Source organism: Mobula birostris, chromosome 4 (assembly GCF_030028105.1).
Source record: "Mobula birostris isolate sMobBir1 chromosome 4, sMobBir1.hap1, whole genome shotgun sequence".
NCBI lineage: Eukaryota > Metazoa > Chordata > Chondrichthyes > Myliobatiformes > Myliobatidae > Mobula > Mobula birostris.
In genome coordinates this window covers 172,771,623-172,797,675 of record NC_092373.1, presented here as the reverse complement: position 1 = coordinate 172,797,675, position 26,053 = coordinate 172,771,623, and the positions used below count along the sequence as shown (strand labels likewise).

Sequence of the window (26,053 nt, the reverse complement as noted above, 5' to 3'; positions counted from 1 at the left end):
TGACCTCGCTGCTGCTTTGCCTCATTTCTATAGACCCTGTGTCCATCTTCGAAGTAAATACAGATGCAAAAAATCCATTCAAGGTCTCCCCCATCTCTTTTGGCTCCACACATAGATTAACGTTCTGATCTTCCAGGGGACCTATTTTGTCCCTTGCAATCCTTTTGCTCTTAACATATCTGTAGAATCCCTTAGGATTCTCCTTCACATTGTCTGCTAGGACAACCTCATACCTTATTTTAGCCCTCCTGATTTCTTTAAGTGTCCTCTTGTATTTTCTATATGCCACAAGTACCTCAGTTGTTCCTACCTGCCTTTACCAGCTATGCCTCTTTTTTTCTTAATCAGGGCTTCAGTATCTCTTGAAAACCAAGGTTCTCTAAATTTGTCTTTACCTCTTATTCTGACAGGCACATACAAGCCTTGTACTCTCAAAATTTCACTTTTGAAGGCCTCCCACTTTCCAAGTACAATTTTGCCAGAAAACAGCCTGTCCTAATCCACACTTGCCAGATCCTTCCTGACGCCATCAAAATTGGCCTTGCTTCAATTCAAAATCTCAACTCGTGGAGCAGACCCATCTTTTTCCATATTTACTTCAAAACTAATGGCATTGTGGATGCAAAGTGTTCCCCTACACAAACATCTGTCACCTGCCCTGTTTTGTTCCCCAATAAATCAAGTATCACACATCCTCTAATTGGAACTTCTGCGTATCGATTAAGAAAACTTTCCTGAACACATTTGACAAACTCTATCCCATTTAGTCCTTTTACAGTAACTGTGTCCCAGTCTATATGTGGAAAGTTAAAATCGCCTACTACAACAACCTGTCCTGACGAAGGGTCTTGGCCTGAAACGTCGACTGCACCTCTTCCTAGAGATGCTGCCTGGCCTGCTGCGTTCACCAGCAACTTTTATGTGTGTTGCTTGAATTTCCAGCATCTGCAGAATTCCTGTTGTTTACTACAACAACCTTATGTTTCTTCCAACAGTCTGCGATCTCTCTACATATTTGTTCCTCTAAATCCCTCGGACTGTTGAGTAGTCTATAACATTGCCCCTTTAACAGGGTCATACTCTTCTCATTCCTCAGTTCCACCCATATATCCTCACTAGATGAGTTCTCCGGTCTGTCCTGGCTGAGTACTGCCGTGACATTTTCCCTGACTAGTAATGCAACTCCTGCCCCTCCTGCAACCAAGTCTCCCTAATGGCTACAATATAACTCCATGTACTGATCAATGCCCTGAGCTCATCTACCTTTCCTACACACATCTTGCAATGCATTAGATATTAATCATTAACCAGATACAATTCTTTAGACACTAGAAACAATCAAATTGTTTGAGGTGAAGGCATTTAAGTAGCAGGAAACCATACCACAATGTGAAGAAGTTAGTGGTTGAATGATGTTCAAGTTTACCAACTCACTCCGTCAGCATAATTTTGCCCATACCCTGAAAGCACTTCAGTGTTACTAGAAATATCCTTTGGGACTGGGTTAATCATGCATTGGTCATGATAGTGAAAATTATTTTCACTACAGGTGCAACTGTAACGAAAACCAATTTCCCCCAGGATCAATAAAGTATGACTATGACTATTAAAGAGCCATATTTTCACCTATACATTTATTGAATCCTGCACATCAGCACAAAATAAAAATATACACACTAAACAGGTCAGGCTGCTTCTGCTACGAGGGAAAGAACACAATTTCAAGTTAATAACTGATAAAAGGTTATCAAGCTGAAATGTTAATTATGCATCTGGCTCTCCTTGGCCTTTGAGTATTTCCTACTTCTTTTGTTTTTATCAGAACAAAGCTTGCCCTCAAGTACTGACTGAAATGCAAGGCCTGTGGGAAAAAATCCCCATGATCTTAACAGACAAGAATTAGGGCAAGAGTTAGTGCAATTTTGGCCACTTTCTATATCTTTACCAAATATAGTAACTCTATACCATATGAACAGCACGATCAATCTCTTCAGTTGTTACTCCTGGTCGAACCATCATCGAAGCAACATCTAGAACCTCTCGGGCAAGCTGCAACACAAGGAAAATAAATGAATTTCAACAGCACAAAAGCCCCATGAAACCTCTTTGATGCTTTACTACTTTAAGGCTCTAGTATATATGAAGCAGTGTGCAGAACCAGCCCACCTGATTCTTAGTGCTTAGTGTCACATATTAACTACCATTCATTTTGATGGAAAAAAGTTATTTACTAATTAACCATGAGTTTATGATATGCCAACATATATGCCATTTTATCTGATTTAGCTTTGGTAATGTAAAAACATGAACTGCCGAAGGGTCTCAGCCCGAAACGTCGACTGTACTCTTCCAAAGATGCTGCCTGGCCTGCTGAATTCCTCCAGCATTTTGTACACATTGTTTGGATTTCCAGCATCTGCAGATTTCCTTTGTTTGTGAAACAAGAACTAAATTTATTTTTAGATGTGTTACACAACAAGTTCAAAAAAAATTCACATAACTAAAAACAATTTATCTGGGAGTTTCCATCGGCAGCAGCTTTCAAATAGGTGGACAGGTGTAACAGGAGTAAAATTTGAAAACAACAAGCATTGGCACGAAGACCACCAGGACAAAGTCAAAGACGCTAATGCCTCTTGGAAGGGTGTTCATGCACATTGAGTGTCTGCATCTGGTTGCCACAACTAAAATGAGGTTTCCAACATTGGCTCAACCCTGTGAAGCTTTCAAAATCCTTCCTAAAACACTGACTCTCTGATTTTCTCTTCTCCTTTATCATTACTACTTTGACCCAGCTTTTCACCACCCAATGGCTTATGTAATTCAGTATTAAGTAATTTAATAACATTCCAGTTAATAGCCTTGGACCCAATATAAATTTAAAACTGCAAAAAAAAAACAAACAAACAAACTCATCATTGTCCAGGTCTCTCAAGCTCTAGTTGGAGCACTTTACAACCCCTTCATGGTGTAATGTGAAGAATGCCAGCAGAGCATTAGTCAATTAACTCATATAGAGGACTCCACAAAACAGTGACCATACATTAATATATATTCTGAGTTCGAATTGAAGGACTGAAAGGGACAGTGTAGTATTTATTCTGGAACACAAAAAACAACATGAAACTTCACAACTTACTCGACATACTACCCGCATTGCTTCTATGTCCTCTGGAGGTAAAATTTTGATTTGAGATGTTCCCTTTAAGGATTGTTCAGATTCAGAAACACCTTGAAAGATAGAGGGAACACAAATTAATACACAATTCTAATAGACCCATTTTCATACCGCACACCAGCTTAAATAGTGTTCAAGGTTAGGCTGAGTGGAAAGCTGTAATGAAGATAAGAGAAACTGTTTTCAAACCCACTGCCAAGGCCACTTAAAAATGTAAACAAGCCACTGTTTTAATTTCTAGAGCATTAATGGAAATAGAATCTTTGTATGACCACGATTGGTGAATTGTGCATACTGCTGGTTGTCACATTATAGAAAGGATAGAGAGGAGTACTGGCGAAGATTTACAGAGGTTTACGGAGGTCTAAATGTTAATAACAAATTAATAGCAAAAAAAACAGCATATTCTCAAAGTTCAAAATACATTTATTTTCGGAGTATGTATACATTATACAACCTTGAGATTCGTCTCAACAGGCAACCACGAAACTAAGAAACCCAGAAGAAAAAAGATGATCAAACACCCAATGTGCAGAGAAAAAAAACATCCTGTAAACAATAAACACAAGCAAATAGCATTCTAAATTGAAGTCCACAAAGAGAGTCCACCCACAGATCCTTAGCTCAGCGTAAAGCAGAGTAGCGAGCCCCAACACCCCGACCTTTTCAGTTGGACTGGTGCCTAAATCGATGTCCAAACATTGGGTTCAGTCACTTCGATACTTTCTGGGGACAGACCCTACCACCTCAATTTGGCCTGTACTCAAACCTTTTCAATTCAGTCTGGTGCATAAATCATGTCCAAACATCAGGTTCAGTCGCTTTGGTACACTCTGGGGCCTAGACTCCGCCACCTCGACTTGACTTGGCGCTTAAATCAATCGAATCTTGGGTTTTCCTTGCTCTAGGCGACAGGCCCACTGCCTTCCTTGGTTCTGCCACTCTGCATTGCCTCAAAGTTCAAGGGAAGTTACCAGCTATTGTTTGCAATTAATGTTTACCAGAAAAAGAGTGATCAACAAAGAGTTTTGTTGCTTTCCTTGTTTCATTGACTACCAGCCAAAAATCACTGAGATTCACCAGCGGTATCTTGAACAGGCAGATTTAAGTTTTTCTCTAACCAGACAAGAGACAGAGAGTCTGGGATGCAGATTTGGTTGGGTGTCCTTTGAATAACTTGCAAAAGACTGGCCAACAAGTACAGAAGAAATGATGGAAGTTAACATAATTCTATTCTGGTGGATCTGGACACAAAAAATAGAAAATTCTAGAAATACTCAGCAGAGCAGGCAGTTCCTGTGGAAAGAGAAACAGGGTTAAAATTTCAGGTCAAAGTTCATTTTTCAGAACTCTGAAATAACTGGATTAGAAAGTTATTTGATAAAGAAGGGGTTAGGTTTGCATCCATTGCAATTTGGAAGAGAATGGTTCTTGAATTGAAACAAAGCCTACAGAGATCTCAATAGGTTGAATGTGGAGAAATGTTTCCTCTCATGGGAAAAACCACATATTGGGGTCACTATTTAAAAATAAGGGATCACTCATTTCAGACAGAAATGAGCAATTTCTTCTCTCTCAGAAGTTAAAGACAGAGAACAGAAATAAGTACTCCAACTCGTTACATCTATGTTGACCAAAAAATACCCATTTACACAATTCTGCTCTAATCAGACTTTATTCTCCCCACATTCTGAACAACTTCCCCTACATTCACTAACTCAATTACACACCAGCAGCAATTTCATGAGGCCATTAACCACCAACTAGCGCATGTTTGGGATGCAAGACAAAACTGAAGCACAAGGAAAAAATCCACACATTCACTAGTTAAGCATGCAAACTTCATACACACACACACACACACACACACACACACACACACACACAGAGGAACAGAAGTCAGTTCGCTGGAGCTGAGGCAGCAATTCTACCAGATGCTCCACTATGTTAACATTCTATTGTAAGAAGCGTCCAGGGCAGAATCTTTGGAATTTTTTTCCTCAAAGGTCAGTGCTGGCCAAGTCTTTGGAATACTTATTAGATACAAGGGGAAGAAAGTTTATCTGAGGTTGAAAGGGTCGTGGAGTTGTTACAGTCAGAAGGGGCATGGAAGAGCAGGCTTAAAAGGGGAGCACCCTGCTTCTACTCTTCATTGATATACTATAGTCAAGGACAGTTTATTGTTGGAAAATGCTGAAGGACGACTTAAGGAAGGAGGTTAAAATTTATGGAATTGGACATAAAAGTATTTCAACATCTGAGGAAGACCAAAATTAAAGATCATATGTATTATAATGACAATACCTCACTTTACATGGAACACTTTTACCAACAGAGCATGAAGGATGCACCGAGGCAAAAAGCAAAGATTCATTTAAGGCTTGATAAGGCTGACAAGGGGAAAGGAATTTTAAAATTATGCTTCTCCAGTGAGGTGACATTGTGTGGACAAATCTCAAGTTTAAAGCTGAGCATAGAACAAAAGGGTTCTCACCCAATACAAATTGCTTCACTACAATATTCGGCAAAAAAAATTCTGGAAGAACTCATGGGGTCACACAGCATCTCTGGAGGCAAAGGGGCAGTTGACATGTTTGGACCCAAATTGCAACTGTCCCTTTGCCTCCAGAAACATCAACCTCCACAGACGTTGCTTGACCCACTGACCTCGTCCAACAGTTTGTTTTTCACTTCAGATTCCAGTACCTGCACTACAATTTTCACCCTAACCTGTTCATCTGAACAATTGTTGTTATTGAGCTGTGATACACAAAATCTTAGGCTCGAGATAAAATCTGTAACAGAAGCAAAGCACACCAAAAAAAACTCTGAACAACTGTAGGATTCAGTCAAAGCAAGGTCTCATACAAATATTCACATATGATAGTGGCAAATGAATATCAGAATACCTAATGGATGATCAGCATAATCAGGTCCCTGGATATAACTGGGAACAGATCTCATGGGAGTCTATGAAGAACAAAATGCAAAACATTAGAGGTTCTTATAATTTCTGAAAATGCTTACAAAAATTTTCTTTTACCAAAGTGCTTCCAATGCTATCAAGAATAAAATGGAGTCCAGAACAACAACTGAATATAACCTGGAAAATTATATGAGACTGGCTGGATGTGAAAGGGGGAGGGGGGGAAGGGGGGAGGGGGAGGGAGGAGAAGGGGACACACAGACCCGGGGGGGGGGGGAAGAATATACCATATTAAATATGCCATATTTAAGTCTCCTGACAACTCTACTGTAGTTAGCCAAGCCAAAAATTGTGACGAATCAGCCCAAGGAGTGAGATTGAAAATGTGGCTGAATGGTGTCACAACAACCTCTCACTCAATGTCAGCAAGATCAAGGAGCTGATTATTGACTTTAGGAGGAGGCAACTGGAAGTCCGTGAGCCAGTCCTCAACAGGGGATCAGGGGATCAGAGGTGTAGAGGGCCAACAACTTCAAGTTCCTCGATGTTATCATTTCCTGGGTCCAGCAAGTGTACCATTATGGAGAAAGCAGAGCAGCACCTCTACTTTCTTAGGAGTTTGTTTAGATTCAGCATGTCATCTCTATAGATGTATGGTGCAGAGTACATTGACCAGTTGCATCTCGGAAACACAAATGCCTTCTTACAGAAATGCCCACGAAAAGTAGTGGATATGGCCCAGTCCATCATAGATAAAGCCCTCCCCACCATTGAACATATCCACATGGAACATTGTCACAGGACACCTAGCACCTAGGCCATGCTGTCTTCTCACTGCTGCCATTAGGTAGAAGGTACAGGAGTCTCAGGACCCACACCAACAGGTTCAGGGACAGTTATTAGTCATAGTCATACTTTATTGATCCCGGGGGAAATTGGTTTTCATTACAGTTGCACCATAAATAATAAATAGTAATAGAACCATAAATAGTTAAATAGTAATATGTAAATTATGCCAGTAAATTATGAAATAAGTCCAGGACCAGCCTATTGGCTCAGGGTGTCTGACCCTCCAAGGGAGGAGTTGTAAAGTTTGATGGCCACAGGCAGGAATGACTTCCTATGACGCTCTGTGCTGCATCTTGGAGGAATGAGTCTCTGGCTGAATGTACTCCTGTGCCCACCCAGAACATTATGTAGTGGATGGGAGACATTGACCAAGATGGCATGCAACTTACCCCTCAATCAACAGGCTCTTGAACCAGAGGGGCTTAATTTCACTCAGCTTCACTTGCCCCATCATTGAACTGTTCCCACAACCTATGGACTCACTTTCAAGAACTCTTCATCTCATGTTCTCGATATTTATTGCTTACTTATTATTTTTTCTCTTATTTTTATATTTGCAGAGTTGTCTTTTTCCACATTGGTTGTTGTCTGTCCTGTTGGGTGTGGACTTTCATTGATTCTATTGTGTTTCTTGTATTTATTGACATTGCCAGCAAGAAAATGAATCTCAGGGTTGAATATGGTGACATATATGAACAGGTACTTTGATAACAAATTGACTTTGAACTTTTGAGAAAACAGGGAACTTTCTCTCCCAACAAACTGAATGCATGCATATTGAGAGCAAGAGTGTGATAGCCATGATGCAACAAAAAGACTGAAGTGCTAAATGACGTGAACTTGTTCATCACATCCTGACTGAGTTTACTGTGTGCTGTTCCTGTGTTTTACACAAAAAAAAGAGGGATATAAATCTATCAGGAGCCCATACAGCAACTAGCAAGGCCTATTTTTCCGGCACAGGGATTAAAATCCAGGGAAATAGATTTAACATAATTGATAGAAAGACTAGAAGAGGCAACCAGCAATTTTCCTACCAGAAAAGGTAGTGAGTGGCCTGGACATTGGTTTTTCAAAATATGAGAGGTATGAAATTATTTAAGAAATACTTGACTGCGTACGTAGCCTGTGAACTAAGAGACCACAGACCGATCTTGGTAAGTGAGATCAAGCTATGTTCTTTTTCAATTGAGAATAACACAATGGGCCAATTACTTACTTCAGTCGTAAACTTGCAGTCTTATTGGTAAAGTTTTTTTTGTCACATGTACCAAGCAACAATGAAAAGCTCTGTTTTGCATGCCTTCCATATGGATAATTTCGATACATCAGCACATTGAAGTAGTACAGGGGAAACTAACAGAATGCACAATTATTAAGTGTTACAATTATAGAGAAAGTGCAGTGCAGGCAGATAATAGTAATTATAATTCTGGGTGAGGAAATCATTCTAAAAAGAATCACTTAACCATGTGCAATGTGCTTGATCCAAACAGAATGCATAACTGCAGGAAGAGGCAACTGTACAGACAATGCTTGCAATCATTCAAACTCTTACTGACTAACACCATCTTCAAGTTTGTAGATATCACTATAGCGGGCCAAGTCTCAATAAAGATGAGTCAGAGTACAGGAAGGAAATAGAGAGTCAAATGACATGATGTCGTGACAACAAAAGAGTTAGTCATTGACTTCAGAAGGGGGCTGGTGCACCTGCCCCTGTTTGCATCAATGGTGCTGAGGTCCGGAGGGCTGAAAGTTTCATGTTCTCACCATCACCAACCACTGATGCCAAGGCCATGAAAGCTCACTAGCACCTCTACTTCCTTGGGAAATTAAAGAAATTGTACATGTCCTTTTTGACTTCCACCAATTTTTAATGACGTACCATAGAAAACATCCTAAGGTAAATACTCTGCCTGTGACCACAAGAAACTGCAGGGTTGTAGACAGAGCTCAGCACATCATGGGAAATGACCTCCCCTCTATGGACTCTGTCTATACTTCTCTCACTGTTGTAATGAGTTGATCTGTATGAACAGTGGGCAAGTTTCTACTGTACCTTGGTATCTGTGACAATAATAAACCAACTTAGTAATTTATTAGTTTCACTGTTCAGAAAAGGGTGCAGGGGTTCTTCCAAGTCAGGCAAATACTGATGGTAAAGAAGCCATTGAGATACTTTCATGAGGGAAACAAAAACATACTTTAAATTAGAGGATTTAAGGATAGCCTGGTTAGGTTTTAAAAAAAAACATGCATAATAACCGGATCACTTGATTAATTGTTCGTCAACAGGAAGCGTAATGGTTAAGCAATACATATTAATTAAGTGGACTTCTAGAAACTACATCAAAAAAGACAAGAAGATTCATAAGAAAATAAAAGTCAATGGAAATAAAAATGATGATATGGAAATGAAATAGATTCAGATGAAGCAGAAGGTTCCAGGAGATATTTAGCATGCTGTGGTGTTCCAAGCATCAGATATAGGTTCTTTCCCTTTTGCAATCTGTAGCAAGGGAAGCAGACAATGGAGTTAGTAAATTAGGTCAAAAGTCAATACCTAGGAGGGGTGCAGCAAGGGACATATTGACATTAATAATCTTGGAGAATGGCCTTACAATTAACAAATCAATTATGACAAAGGTGAAATACAGTAGGGTTACAGTTTCCTCAAAGGGAAAGTAAGATTTGAAAAGTGAAATCTTAAAAGGCTTGAGAATAAAGGGGGCAGAGAACAAATATATAAATCATTAAATAACACACACAAAATGCTGGAGAAACTCAGCAGGACAGGCAGCATCTATGGTTAAGAGTAAACAGTCGATATTTTGGGCTAAGACCCTTCTTCAGTGGTACTAAGGATAGTGCAATAAAGATTCACAAGCGTCTTAGCAGAAAAGCATTAGAAATAGGCCCACCCTAATAATAAACCAATTCCAAAGTGTGGTTATCAGTAAGGAACAAGCTAACATTTTTTGCTTGATTGCAAATACTGAGAAATGACTAACTAGGTCTCAGGCTTTGTGTGGCTTTGACAAGGGAACTGACAAATAACTCCTATTGTGAGAGATTAGCAAAACCACAAGGTATTTTATAAGATAGCCAAACAGGATATTTAGAAGTAGCCTCCTTACCTGAAGAGTGGCAAGAATATGGAAGATGTTAGAACAATAAAGCCTAGATATGTACTTGAAGGAGAGGGGAACTGAGAGTAGATGAGGCAAAGAGAGGAAGAATGAGTGAGGCATTAATGCCAGAATAAATCAAATGTGGCATGTTACAGCTGGAGGTTTACGGAATTTTCAATGGAATGGCACACTTGGAAAGTTTTTTTAATCAACTGTAGATGAGAATTAGACAGACACCTGAGTATAAGAGAATGGAAAATTAACCATAGCTGTACTTTCTATGAGCCAACAAAAATTAGCAACACACCAAATGCTCTCTTTATGTTCTGATGATGATCAAGTCTCAGAAGTACGAAAGAGTACATCTTCCACTTTGAAGGGCCTTAATTTGTTAGATTAATTATACAACAAGTGCTCCCTTCACTTCATTTTCTAAGAATGATAAAGCTAGTAAAAGACATACCAATGGATAGTGTGGCCTCAATTTCCCCGTATATCGATATCCAGGCCAGGGATCTGTATTAATTTCACCTTTCTCAGATTTAGAAGATTCTTCTTTAGACTTTTCATTTTCTGAAGTGGAAACAAGTTACAATTTAGTGACTGGCTTGTTGCAATTCCTGAGACACTATTTGAGAATCATTTTCTACATCAATCTTTTTCACTGGTTAATTAAAGCAGTAATTTCAACTCCAAGATTACCTTTTTTTAAAGAAACAAATATCAGCTATTACACTCTCCCCACAACTTCTAAAGGCACTGATGCTTGATCTGACACTACTAAGACAAGGAACAGGAAGCTTGCTTTTGTTGCTCATTAAATATCTGCATCAGAAATTAGAGCAGCAAACTTAGCTAAGTTTGGTTATCTGACAAGAGGGACAACTGATTAGAACAGAAGCAGGCAATCCTACTGACAAGATCACAAATTTTGAGAAATTGGTATACAGTTGAGAAAAATAAAATTCAATCTGTTGGGGTAAAGAAGCACTTTCCATTTCAGGAAAAGCTGGAAGCACACAAAATAAAGATACAACAAATGTCTCTCCTAAAAAGGTACCTCAAACCAACCATTTGGCTTGGAAACAAGCGACAGCAGATGCCGGGAATGGGTGCAAAAAATAAACTGTTGGAAGAACTTAGCAGATCAAGCAGCATCTGTGGATGCTTCACTTTTCAGGTCAAGATTGTGCATTATACTTAGTCCTTGTTATCTAACAATATGCTGTGTTCTAATAATTTCTGTCCCATGTCCCATCTCAATTTTTTAATGAATAAATGCATGTACATGCGTACACAGGTTGAAGAACCAAATTAGTCTGTACAAATACAAATAATCACCTTCCAGACTCTCTGCTGTGTGTTCTTCTAATACACAGTTTACACAGTTGCACCTAGAATTTTTTAAAACCTAGTATTGCTTGTAGGTATCAGTACATTAAAAGGAATCAGTTTGTTATCTAATAACATTCCTTGCTTTGTATTTCAATATTTTAATATGTTCATTAATAGCTTCACAACATTATAAAGATATAAATGGGCTTGTTATGTTGTTTGTGTTCTTGGTTCTACTGTACAATTTATTATTTATTATTGTCACGGGTACCAAGGTACAGTAGAAACTTCTTGTGGGCATGGTATGTTGGTGCTGGAATGTGTGATGATACTTGCGGGCAGTCCCCAGCACACCCTTAGGTGCGTTGGCTGTTAATGCAATTGTCTCATGTCACTGTATGCTTCATGTACATGTGATAACTAAATCTGAAACAGAATCTATATATAAGAAAATGAGGGGAGGTGTACTGGGTACAAATGAGAATGTTTAGTGGCATACATGTTTGCTGTGGGAAGACTTAGCCTGTTGTATTTTCAGCTGCATCTCCCTGACAATTTTTCCATTTGCCACAATTACCCACAGACCCTTTTATGTGTAGTTAACAATGAATTAGAGACAGCTGTATTTTAGGTATATAACGCTATTACAAAGTAGACTGACACTACCTGGACAGGTTTCAAGAAAGGGCAGCCAAAAAGCAGCAGGACTACTAAGCTTCTAAAATGCCCAATTAATGCAAATAATGCATTTCACTGCATGTACATGTGATAAATAAATGAATCCAAATCTGAATTGGAATAATTTCAACTTTCCGGATACACATCAAACATTAACCTGAATGGTAGATAAAGAGGAATTTTCACTGTATCTTTTGGATCAGCTCTAGAGTCAGCATGATGCACTTTCACTTCAAAGGCAAAAATGTTGTAAAAAAGCAAAAATTTACAGATATCGGGAATCTGAAGTAAAAACAGAAAGTGTTAAGAAAGCATGTCAACCCAGCGTTGATGAAGAGAGAGGGAGAGACAGACAGACTTAGTCATTGATCTGGAAAGTTTACTCTCTCTTCACATATGCTGTCATAAAGTCATGGGTTCACCCAAGCCTTAAAACTAAAAGCTACTCTGCAATGACAGAGAGCCACAGTTAGGTGCAGGACTTCAGATGGGATATTAAATAGAATCTTTGCCCACTGAATCAACATTTTTATGTTGAGGAATCTGCCTAGGATCAACATTTATTTTGCAACCAACACAAATTAAAATTGCTATACACCTCATTTTTACTTTATTATAACCAGTAATTAAACTTGAAGAATTGTTTGATCTTGTCATATCCACAAATAATTTGCTTTGCCTTTCTTTCCCCTACCATGTTTTCAGTATTTTTCAATGAGGGCTTATCTATCTTTGCATTTGTTTCATTTCAATTCCACAGTTATTCAGTTGCAACTTGAGACAAATGGAACCAGGCAGATGAAAACATGAAAAAAAAACTAACATTGAAAGCACAAAGTTCAAAGCTTATGTGATGTTACAAATATGCCTCCAATTTAACAGAATTGTGCAGCATTATTATCGAGCCATTGGTTAGTCACAGGCAGTCCCTACAAAGTACTTACTGGCTTTCTTATGAAGCAGCTTATGAGTTGACCAACTTCCTTTGAAGCACTCCTGAAAAATTTGACAAATAAAGTCTAATTTTACATAAAAGCAGAATATACAGTCACAGTTTGACATACAAGGTTTATTGCTCACTCTTGGCTGTTCAGGCAATTAAATTCACAAACCAAACCTCTACACATCTAAGTTGACTTTAAGCTAATTCCAAAAGTTCCAGAAGGAGAATTCACTTTTTTTGAGAGTATTTTGTAGGTCCCACCAATATCAACAGGGACACTGAGAACATAAATAGGCAGATTTTGTGGAGGTACAAAAATAACAGGGTTATCATTACGGGCAACTTCAAAGTCCCCAATATTGATTAGTACTTCCTTAGTGCAAATGATTTAGATGGGGCAGAATTTGTTAGGTGTGTTCAGAAAGGATTACTGACAAAATATGTGGACTGGCCAACTAGAGGAGAGGCCACACTGGATCTTATACTGGGCAATGAACCTTGTCAGGTGGCAGATTTCTTGAGGCACAGGAATTTCAGAGATAGTCACAACTCTCTGAACTTTAGCATAAGTCATAGACTAAGAAGGAGCAGACAGTATGGGAAAGTATTTAATTGGGGAAAGGTAACTACGATGGGAAAATGAACTGGGAACACATGTTCTCAGGAAAATGCACAGCAGAAATGTAGAGGCTATTTAGGGAGCATTTGCAATGGGGTTTTGTCCCATGGAGACAAAATGGTAGGGTGAATGAACCATGGTTGACAAGAGAGGAAGAAGAAAGCAGACTTAAGGCTGAGAAAACAAAATCAGACAGGGCTCTTGACTTAGCAGGAAGGAACTTAAGAAGGTACTTACAAGAGCTGGAGCATGAGAAGGCCTTAGAGGATTACAGGACAGACATGGAGACTCTGGAGAGGGTAAAGAGGTTCATCAGGATTCTGTCCAACTAATACCCTCCAATCCAGGCACAGTCCTGGTGAACCTCTTTACCCTCTCCAAAGCCTCCACATCTCCCAAGTTTCTCCAATTAACACTCTCCAATCTAGGCTAACTTGGGTTGTTTTCTCTAGAGCGTTGGAGAGCAAGGGGAGATCTGAGAGAAGTTTATTAAATGATGAGAGCCACAGATAGGGTAAATAGTCAGAGTCCTTTTCCAAGGGTAGAAAAGTCAAATAACTAGAGGATAGCTTTAAAATGAGAGGAAGAAAGTTTAATGGATATGCTAATTTTTGTTACATGGAGAGTGGCAAGTGCCTGGAATGAACTGCTGGAAAGGGGTGGAAACAGACACACAGTAATGTCACTGTGCAGTTGTGCACTAGCCGCAGTCGTTAGGGTGGAAGATTGTGTTCTAGAGCAGTGAGGTAGCGTTGCAGCTCTATAAAACTCCAGTTAGACCACACTTGGTGTTGTGCTCATTTCTGGTTGCCTCACTATAGGAAGGTTGTTGAAGCTTGAGAGAGGGTGCAGGCAAGATTTACTAGGATGCTGTCTGGACTAGAGAACGTGACTTACGAGAAAAGCCGGAGTGAGCTAGGGCTTTTCTCTTTGGAGTGAAGGAGCATAAGAAGAGTACAAGATTATGAGAAGCATAGATGGAATGGACAGTTGGCACCTTTTCGAAGGGTGGCAGTGGCCAGTACCAGAGGACAACCTTTTAATGCAAGTGGAAGTTTAAGGAAGACATTAAGGTAGCTGTATATTACACAGACAGGTATGTGCCTGGGACGTATTGACGGGGTGGTGGTAGAGGCTGATACAACAGGGTCATTTAAGACACTCTCATATAGACACATGGATTTTTAAAAAATGTTGGGTTATGGGCTATGTAGCAAAGAAGGCAACAACACAAAATGCTGAAGGAACTCAGCAAATCAGGCAGCATCGATGGAAAGGAATAAGGAGTCAGTGCTTGAGGCCAAGATCCTTCATCAGCACCGGAAAGGAAGTTAGAAAAATCCAGAATAAGAAGGCGGGAGGAAGGGAAGCAGTACCAGCCAGCAGGTGATAGGTGAGACCAGATGAGGGGGAAGGCAGGTGAAGTGAAAAGCTGGGAGGTTATCGGTAGAAAATGTACAGGACTGAAGAACGAATCTGACAGGACAGGACAGTGGACCATGGGAGAAAGGGAAGGAGGATCAGAGGGAGGTGATGGGCAGGTGAGAAGAGGAGAAGGGGCAAGAGGGGAGCCAGAATAGGGAATGGAAAAGGGGGGTGGGGAGAAATAACTGGATTAGAGAAATTGATGTTCACCAACCAGGTTGGAGGGTACCTAGACAGAATATGAGGCATTGATCCTCCAACCTGAGGAGGATACAGTGAACAGGTGCCTTCTATTAAGTGATCACAGAGGAGGCCATGGACGGAAATGTCAGAATGGGAATAGGAAGTAGAATTAAAATGCGTGGCAACTGGGAATCCTGTCCTTTGTGGCAGACAGGGTGCTCAACAAAGTTGTCCTCCCAATCTACATTGGGTATCACCAATGCAGAGGAAGCTGCACATGCAGCACTGGATACAGTAGATGACCACCAAAGACTCACAGGTGATATGTTACCTTACCTGAAAAGACTGTTTGGACTCCTGAATGGTGGTGACTGAGGAGAGGTAGGGGCAGGTGTAGCACTTGGCCAGCTCGTAGGGATAAGTGCCACAGACGAAGGACAAATGGACAAGTAAGTCATGCAGAAAGAGGTGGGGGGGGTGTGTGTGTTGGGATGCAGGGGGCTGGGGAAGGGAAAGATGTGTTTAATGGTAGGATGCCATTGAAGAGTTGTGGAGAATGATGTACTGGATGCAGAAGCTCAAGGGATGGGAGGTAAGAACAAAGGGATCTCCGTTCCTGTTATGGTGACAGGACAATGGGATGAGGGTGTAACTCCAGAAGATGGAGGAGATGCAGATGAAGAAAGAAGGGTTAGATTGATTGTGGATTACGTTTATATCAGTTGGCACAACATTGTGGGCTGAAGGGCCTGTAATGCACTGTAATGTTCTTTGTTCTGTCATACTTTTTAGATTTGATGTACAAATTTCCATGCAGTCAGAGTTCAAATTGTAGCCAGGCTTTGAAACTATCAACATTTAATATATACTGGCTGATTTAACCTAATAACACCTGTTTGGGTTTATAATTAGTATTCATCAGATATGAAGGTAGCTTTGCACAAAATTATGGATAAAGCATTGATAACTTTGAGCAAGGGAACTGCTCATTTTTAGCATCAACTACTCTTAATAACTGATTACCAAAAAGATCATATCAAGGGAAGGATTCATGCATACAAAAATATTCTGTAAAAACTGAGCTGTATAAAGCTCTCAAAACAGTAACAATTTTAAATGAAATGCTGCTTTAATAAAGATTAACTTCATCTGAAAGCTTTACCACATCAGCAGTAAAGGCTTTAACAGCATTGTTAGTTTTGCAAATTAAGCACCTTTGCCTTCCCTGCGTGGGGGCACTTAGTTCAAATGTCATCACTGCTATTTCCATGATGTAGTGAACAGGTGCCTTCTATTAATCACGGGACAGCACTGCTGAAATCATATCATGCCGTAAGGTTTTTCAACAGTGTACACATTATTCACTGATCTCTTGATGTACTAATTACCCAACCAGCACTACCGCAACTTACTTGACCTTGTTTATACAAGGATTGTGAAGTCATTAATGTTTAGATTTATTAGTATGGGACAAGGAATTCTGGAAATGAATTTCATTTATGAAGCAGTGTGGATTGATGTCAACAAATGCTTTAATAAATTGCACAAGAGCTGATCACATTTCCTACAATATTAGCACTGGCAATTGCTCATCAGATTTATGGGTAGCCCTGCTAAGTGCTAAATTGCATTATGCGATACTAAAATGGATTCTCAACCTTTCCAAAGGGCAAAAGAGTGCTTATTTCAGGAGAAAAAATGCTAGGTACAAAATTCAAAATAGGATGGTATGATGTTTATACACAAATCCATCAAAATATGAATTTACAATCATGCATTTATAATTGTTTTGTTGTATTTTGTTAAAATGGACTGTGTTACACTGATTAACCAAACATCTTGAAAAACAATTTAGTTCTTTACAGAATAAGTTGGATCAGAGTTCCAATTAACTTCAGCAAACACCAGCTCCAAGAGAGTGTAAATTCTACCCCTAGTGTCAGCTGTGGCTCAGTGGGTAGCATTCTTGACAGTAAGCCAGAAGGTTACAGATTCAAGTCTCACTCCTAAAACCAAAGCTAACACTCCAAATGCTAAGGGCATGCTGCAGCTGTATTGATATAAAACATTTAAACTGTGGCCACATCTGCTCTCTTAAGTAGATTCCAAAGATCCTATACTAATATTTTAAAGAGCAGAGAAGTTATTGCCCATCTTGGCCAATATTTATCAGAGTCATCGAGCACAGAAACAGGCCCTTCAGCCCAATTTGTCCATACTAAGATGCCCATCTGATTTGATCCCATGTGCCTGTGTTAGGCCTATTCTAAACCAGGCGTTCTCAACCTGGGGTCCACTGACCCCTGGGTTAATGATAAGGGTCCATAGAATAAATAAGGTTGGGAACCCCTGCTCTAAACTGTTCTTATCCATGTACACATCCAAATGCCTTTTAAAAGTTATTATTATACCAGTCTCAGACACTTCCTGTGGCAGATCATTCCATATACCGACCACTCTCTACATGAAGTTGCCCACTCAGGTTCCTTTTAAATCTTTCCCCCCCACCTTGAACCTATGCCTTTTTGATTCACTCTCCTTGGGGAAAAAGACTAGTGTTTTAATTTTATCTATGCACTTTATGATTTTATAAACCTATATCACCCCAGTCTCCCAGCTCTAAGGAATGAAATCCTAACTTAACCAACCTCTCTCTGTAACTTAAGCCCAAGTCCGAGCAACATCATCTTAAATCTTTGCAGTCTTTCCACCTTAATGATGTCTTTCCTATAACAGGGCAACCAAACCTGTACACAATGCAGGAAGTGTGGCTTCACAACTACGACATGTTGGAAGGGCCACATGGCCTAGTTCTCCTCCTATGTCCTATGTTTTATGGACATAGCGCCGCAATTCCTATACTTGTTGCCCTGACTAAAGGGCTGCATACCAATACCTTCTTCACCATCCTACCTGTGACATCACTTAGACACTGCTTGGTCCCTCTGTTCTGCAACACTCCCCCATTTAAAAAGATTATCTAGTCAATATGCAAAAAAAACTTTGAGAGACCTTGCTGTGGACAAACATGTTGCTACGTCCTCCAAGCTGCAACAGTGACCAGACTTCAGAGCACTGTGTTGGTTGCAAAGTGGCTTTGGACAGCTTAAGATGACACGTAAATAAGAGTTCTCTCAAGTTTTGAAGGTTGTAAGAAATTTGAAATGGAAGAAATGCCATCTTCTCCAATGTGGTCAATGACTATAGATTCACAATCTCAGACCAGATCAGAAGGGAAATGCAGAAATATATTTAATTCAGAAAGTTGTCAGGATTCAACTTCCAGAAACTGTCCAGACACCTCAGTTGTGTTATAACAGTATCATTCAATAAGCTGGCATTAGTTATGATTAGTTGATCGATTTCCAATCAGAAACAATTCCTCGCCTGCATGACTAGTCTCTCTGTTGGTTATACAGATACCCACAGTTTGCCTCACAAAGATCAATTAAATAGTACATGCTAATAATATGCAGTGATCCACTTCTTGTCCTTTTCTATTTTTTACTGCACAAGTTGGTTTCTCTGATTTACATCTAATATTCGTGTAAAGTCTGCCATTATCTGAAGTTCCTTATTTTTGTCTTTACAACTAGTATCTCTGTATTCAATGCTGCATTAACCTACAACTGCAAAATTCACTTCCACAACGCCAAGACACAAAAAGTGTTCTGGCAAAACCTCAAGCAATTCAATTTCATAGACCTGGTCCAAGCTACACATCCCTATCTTTTCTCCCATCCCAAAAATGTTACTAATCAAGTATATTTTAATAAATATGTTATTGGTAACCAATAGATCAATGAAGTAGGAAAATGTTATTGCTCATCTAAATACCAATGAAGGTACTACTTCAGTTAATACTACATCTGTTGTCTACTTATTTTCTGAGTTATATATTTACTCTTCCAATGATGGACTTCAAGTCCGTTAAAACTAGGCAATGATCAACTCCAATGAGAGAACTTAACCATCTTCCCTTGAAAGTCAAAGGCATTAGCAAAATTGAATCTGACAAGTTGATATCTAGGGAGAGGAGAGCAGTCTCCATTCCCCAAACCTCTCCAGTATCTACAGGACAAGCCAAGAGGTAATAAAATGCTTCCCATTTGCTTTACAAGTGCTTCTCCACCAAACCTCAACACCTTCTTGGATAAAATAGCCCACTGGAAAGTCATGCCTTGGCCACAAGCAAATTGTGGTTGCAATGTGTGTCATCAACAAAATGCACTGAAACAACATAGCAAGGCTTTTTCATCAATATCTTCCTACCCCATACTCTGCCACCTAGATGCACAAGGTAACAACACAACTTGCAAATTTCCCACTTAAATAAAACATCATTCTGACTTCAAAATTTGTCATTGCACAGAAAATGGGAAATAAAAGTTGACAACTGGACTCCACATACCACTTAATATTACATTGCTATGTATCTTTGGGGTCTTGTATGTTATCAAGGTCAAAAATAGATAAATAGATAAAATGATCGTTGGCAGAACAAAATAAGGTGACAATTGTGATGACCAAGAACCAGCTAATATGTTGGGAACATTATTGAATATTCAATCAGTTAAGAAACAACCAAATAAACTACTCCAGTACTACAAGCTTACGTAGTGTCTGGCCTCCTCCTCACCCTCAAGTCCTATCAGCACAAGCAGGAATATTTACATCTGGAGTTTTCTCGATAAGTTTTCCTTGATTTCCTCCACGAAGGTGACCTTAAAACTTTGCCCTTTGTCCATGCTCTTCTGCCACTGTCCCAATCTCTGCCTAAGTGACTTGGTTACAAATGGGGAGGACATGAGAAATAGTGAGATCAGAGAGGAATATACTGATATTAGACCATAAACCCATAAGACATAGGAGCAGAATGAGGCCATCGAGTCCACTCCACCATTTCATCGTGGCTGATCCCAGATCCCATTCAACTCCATACCACTGCCCTCTCACCATATCCCCTGATGCCCCACCAATCAGGAATCTATCAACTTCCACTTTAAATATACCCATGGACTTGGCCTCCACTGCAGTCTGTGGCAGAGCATTCCATAGATTCACCACTCTTTGGCTAAAAGAATTCCTCCTTGCTTCTGTTCTAAAGGCTTTTGACAAGGTCCCATACAGGAGATTAGTGTGCAAACTTAAAGCACACGGTATTGGGGGTATGGCATTGATGTGGATAGAGGATTGGTTGGCAGACAGGAAGCAAAGAGTGGGAATAAACAGGACCTTTTCAGAATGGCAAGGCTCAGTGCTGGGACCCCAGTTGTTTACAATATATATTAATGACTTAGACGAGGGAATTAGATGCAGCATCTTCAAGTTTGCGGATGACACAAAGCTGGGCAGCAGTGTTAGCTGTGAGGAGGATGCTAAGAGGATGCAGGGTGACTTGGATAGGTTAGGTGAGTGGCAAATTCATGGCAGATGCAAATTAATGTGGATAAATGTGAGGTTATCCACTTTGGTGGCAAAAACAGGAAAACAGATTATTATCTGAATGGTGGCTGATTAGGAAAAGGGGAGGTGCAATGAGACCTGGGTGTCATTGTACACCAGTCATTGAAAGTTGGCATGCAGGTACAGCAGGCGGTGAAAAAGGCGAATGGTATGCTGGCATTCATTGCAAGAGGATTTGAGTACAGGAGCAGGGAGGTACTACTGCAGTTGTATAAGGCCTTGGTGAGACCACACCTGGAGTATTGTGTGCAGTTTTGGTCCCCTAATCTGAGGAAAGACATTCTTGCCATAGAGGGAGTACAAAGAAGGTTCACCAGATTGATTCCTGGGATGGCAGGACTTTCATATGGTGAAAGACTAGATCGACTAGGCTTATACTCGCTGGAATTTAGAAGATTGAGGGGGTATCTTATTGAAACGTAAAAAATTCTAAAGGGATTGGACAGGCTAGATGTAGGAAGATTGTTCCCGATGTTGGGGAAGTCCAGAACGAGGGGCCACAGTTTGAGGATAAAGGGGAAGCCTTTTAGGACCGAAATGAGGAAAAACTTCTTCACACAGAGTGGTGAATCTGTGGAATTCTCTGCCATAGGAAACAGTTGAGGCCAGTTCATTGGCTATATTTAAGAGGGAGTTAGATATGGCCCTTGCGGCTGAAGGGATCGGGGGTATGGAGAGAAGGCAGGTACAGGATTCTGAGTTGGATGATCAGCTGTGATCATACTGAATGGCAGTGCAGGCTTGAAGGGCCGAATAGCCTACTCCTGCACCTATTTTCTATGTTTCTAAAAGGTCACCCCTCAATTCTGAGGCTGTGTCCTCTAGTTCCAGATACCCCCACCAGAGGAAACACCCTCTCCACACCCACCCTATAGAGTCCTTTCAACATTCAGTAGGTTTCAATGAGATCCCACCCACATTCTTCTAAATTCCAGTGAGTACAGTCTCAAAGCTGCCAGATGCTCCTCATATGTTAACCCCTTCATTCCTGAAATCATCCTCGTGAACTTCTCTGGACTCTCTCCAATGATAATACATCCTGAGATAAGGGACCCCAAAACTGTTGACAATGCTCCGTGCAGCCTGACTAGTGTCTTATAAAACTTCAGCATTCCTCGTGAACTTCTCTGGACTCTCTCCAATGATAATACATCCTGAGATAAGGGACGCAAAACTGTTGACAATCCTCCGTGCAGCCTGACTAGTGTCTTATAAAGCTTCAGCATTATCTCCTTGTTTGTATATTCTATTCCCCTTGAAATAATTGCCAACATTGCATTTGCCTTCTTTACCACAGACTCAACCTGTGAATTAACCTTCTGGGAGTCTTGCACAAGAACTCCTAAGTTCCTCTGCACCTCTGATGTTTGAATTTTCTCTCCCCATTTAGATAATAGTCTGCACTATTGTTCCTTTTACCAAAATGCAATATGATACATTTCCCAACATCTGCCTCTTTTTGGCCCATTCTTCCAACTTGTCTAAGTCCTGCTGCAATCATATTGCCTCCTCAACACTACCTACTTCTCCATTTTTCTTCGTATCATTGACAAACTTTGTCACAAAGCCATCAATTCCACTATCTAAATCATTGACAAACAACGTGAAAAGTAGTGGTCCCAATACTGACCCCTGAGGAACACCACTTGTCACTGGCAGCCAACCAGAAAAGCCCCCCTTTATTCCCAGTCACTGCCTCCTGCCTGTCAGCCATTCCTCTATACATTCCAGTATATTTCCTGTAACAGCATAGGATTTTATCTTGTTAAGCAGCCTCATGTGAGGCACCTTATCAAATGCCTTCTGAAAATCATAGTAAATGACATCCACTGTCTCTCTTTTGTCCACCCTGCTTGTTACTTCCTCAAAGAATTCTAACAGATTTTTCAGGCAAGATTTCCCTTTACAGAAATCATATTGACTTTATTTTATCATTAGTCTCAAAGTACCCCGATACCTCATCCATAACAACAGACTCCAACACTTTCCCAACTACTGAGGTTGGGCTAACTGGCCTATAGTTTCCACTCTTTTGTCTTCCTCCTTTCTTAAAGAGTAGGGCATGCTGACAGCAAGGAGTCTTTCGAAGAACATTAAGGTGGATATCTTTCTAGAAATTAATGGGATCTTTCCCAGAATGTTGAGGGAGGCAAGAGGGGAGATTGCTGGGGCCTTGACAGATCTCTGACAGGTGAGGTCCCAGAAGACTGCAGAATAGCCAATGTTGTTCCTTTGATTAAGAAGAGCAAAAGGGATAAAAAAAAACAGAAAAATTACAGACCAGTGAGCCTTACATCAGAGGTTGGAAATTATTGGGGAAGATTCTTGGGGATAGGTCTACTCACATCTGGGAAAGCAGACTTATTAAGGATAGTCAGCATGGAATTTTGCAAGGGAGTAACTTATTTATAGAACATTTTTCATAAAGACAATGTAGTTCAAACTGCTTTACGATGGGATAAAATACAAACATGAAAATAAAAGATAAAAAAGGTTAGTTAAAAACAAAGTTAAACAAATTGGTTTTGAGCTAGCATTTAAAAGTATCAATTAAGAATGTATCCCTTATAGTTTTAGGTATTGAATTCCATAGTTTAAGAGCATAGTTCAAAAAAGATTTTGAGGGAGGTTATTTAAATTTAAGAGACCAGTGGAAAAAGACCCGAGAGCTCATTCAGGATTATAAAACAAAAGCAATTCTGTGATGTAATCTGGACTCAGACCATTGAGAGCTTTAAAAACAAATAAGAGAAATTTAAAATCAATTCTGTAAGATACAGGAAGCCAATTCAGAGTAGTTAGAACAGGAGTGATAAGTTTTCTCATCCTGGTTTTAGTCAAAAGTCTTGCAGCAGTGTTCTGAATGAGTTGCAGTGTGCCAATAGATTGCTTTGGAAGCGCAGTAAAATGTACTTTGCAGTTAACTAGTCAATATAAAGCCATGAATTAGTTTTTCAGCATCATTATGTGACAGAAACAGATGTAACTTTGAAATATTTCTTAAGTGTAGAAATACTGGTCACTTTCTCCAAGTGAGATTTAAATTTCAAATTTGAATCAAGGATAGTAACACCCAGGCTTGTTACTTCTCATTTTACAACGATAACTTGATTGAGTTATTTTGAGCAGGTGACAAAAGTAATGGTTTGAATGGACTTTAGTAAAGAATTCATCATGGTATGATCATCCAGATGATGAAAGCACATGGGAACCATGGAAACTTGGTAAAGTGAATTTAAAACTGGCTTGGCATTAGAAAATAGAGGCTGTGGTGTGATCTGGACTTAAGATCTGTGACCAGTAGTGTTCTGCCAGAATTCGGAAAAATGATGTAGGTGCACTGACTAGTAAGTTTGCAAACAGTATAAAAATTGGCAGAGTTGTGGATAATAAGACCATAAGACATAGAAGCAAAATTAGGTCATTCAGCCCATTGTGTCCGCTCTGCCATTCGATCATGACTGGTTTATTTTCCCTCTCAATCCTGTTCTCCTGTCTTCTTCCCATAACCTTTGACGCCCTTACTGATCAACGGCCATCAACCTCCGCTTTAACTATACCCAATGGCTTAGCCTCCACAGTCTCCTGTGACAGTAGCACAGATTCACCACACTCTGGCTAAAGAAATTCCTCATCTCTGTTCTGAAGGGACATCCTTCTGTTCCGCCGCCATGCCCTTTGGTCCTCGACTCTACCACTATTGGACACATCCTCTCCAGGTTCACTCTATCTAGCCCTTTCAGTATTCAGTAGGTTTCTTCTAACCTCCAGGGAGTACAGGCCCAAAGCCATCAAACACCACTCACGCATTAACCCTTTCATTCACAGAATCAGGAATCAGAATCAGGTTTATTGTCACCGACATGTGTCGTGAAATTTATTAACTTAGCAGCAGCAGCAGTTCAATACATAATATAGAAGAAAAAATAAATAAATCAATCAATTACAGAATATTGAATAGATTAAAAATTGTGCAAAAAACAGAAATAATATATATCTTAAAAGTGAGGTGGTGTTCAAGGGTTCAATGTCCATTTAGAAATCAGATGGCAGAGGGGAAGAAGCTGTTCCTGAATTGCTGAGTGTGTGCCTTCGGGCTTCTATACCTCCCACCCGATGGTAACAGTGAGAAAAGGGCATGCCCTGGGAGCTGGAGGTCCTTAATAATGGACACTGGTTTTCTGAGACACCACTCCTTGAAGATGTCCTGGGTACATTGTAGGCTAGTCTAGTACCCAAGATGGATTCCTGCGAACCTCCTCTGGACCGTCTCCAGCATATTAGTCTTTGATATGGAGCCCAAAATTGCTCACAATACTCCAAGTATGGTTTGACCAATGCCTTATAAAGCCTCAGTATTACATCCTTGCTTTTATATTCTAGCCTTCTTGAAATGAATGTTAACTTTGTATTTGCCTTCCTTACAACCGATGCAACCTGCATGCTAATCTTAAGGGAATCCTACATTAGGACTCCCAAGTCTCTTTACATCTCTGATTACTGAAATCGCTTCCCAATTTGAAATTAGTCTACACCTTCATTCCTTTGACCAAACTTCATGACCATACATTTCCCTACACTGCATTCCAGCTGCCCCTTCTTCACCCATTCTCCTAATTTGTTCAAGTCCTTCTTTAGACTCCGTTTCCTTAACATTACCTATCCTTGCAAATGGGGTCACAAAGCCACCAATGCTGCCATTCAAATCGTTGACATACAACATTAAAAGTAGTGGACCCAACACCAAGCTCCAGTTACTAACAGCCAAAAGAAAAAGGTCCGCTTGATTTTCACTCATTGCCTCCCGCCAGTCAAACAACCTTCTGTGCATGCCAATATTTTTCCTGTAATATCATAGGTTCTCATCTTGTTTAGGCCTCATGTGCGGCACCTTGTCAATGGCCTTCTTAGAATCGAAGTAAACAACGTCCACTGACACTCCTGTTATTCCTCAAACCATCTTGGAATATATTCTATTTATTTCTTTGCATTAATGAAGTGGCACCTGTTGTCAAAAAACATGGAATAGGGATTGGTTGGAAATTTACATCGGTGGTGCGCAAGTGGAACAGGTCAAAAGCTTTAAGTTCCTCAGGGTCAATATCACAAATGACCTGATTTGGTCCAACTAAGCAGAGTCCACTGCCAAGAAGGCCCACCAGCGCCTTTACTTCCTGAGAAAACTAAAGGCTTTTGGCCTGTCCCCTAAAACCCTCACTAATTTTTATAGGTGCACCGTAGAAAGCATTTTTCTAGGGTGCATCACAACCTGGTATGGAAGTTGTCCTATCCAAGATCAGAAGAAGCTGCAAACCAA

The 26,053-nt window shown here is 40.0% G+C and overlaps 1 protein-coding gene across 1 annotated transcript in view; it reads right to left on the bottom strand.

Annotated features, from left to right (window-relative positions):
• Positions 1-26,053, bottom strand: part of metap1 (methionyl aminopeptidase 1) — a 57,923-nt gene that overhangs the window by 26,657 nt on the left and 5,213 nt on the right. Inside the window, exons 2-6 of the mRNA XM_072256463.1 lie at positions 13,045-13,096; positions 10,551-10,660; positions 6,088-6,148; positions 3,140-3,231; positions 1,966-2,049 (exon numbers count right to left, since the gene is read on the bottom strand). Of these exons, the coding sequence (XP_072112564.1) occupies positions 1,966-2,049; positions 3,140-3,231; positions 6,088-6,148; positions 10,551-10,660; positions 13,045-13,096 (399 nt within the window). The remainder of the gene's footprint in view (positions 1-1,965; positions 2,050-3,139; positions 3,232-6,087; positions 6,149-10,550; positions 10,661-13,044; positions 13,097-26,053) is intronic.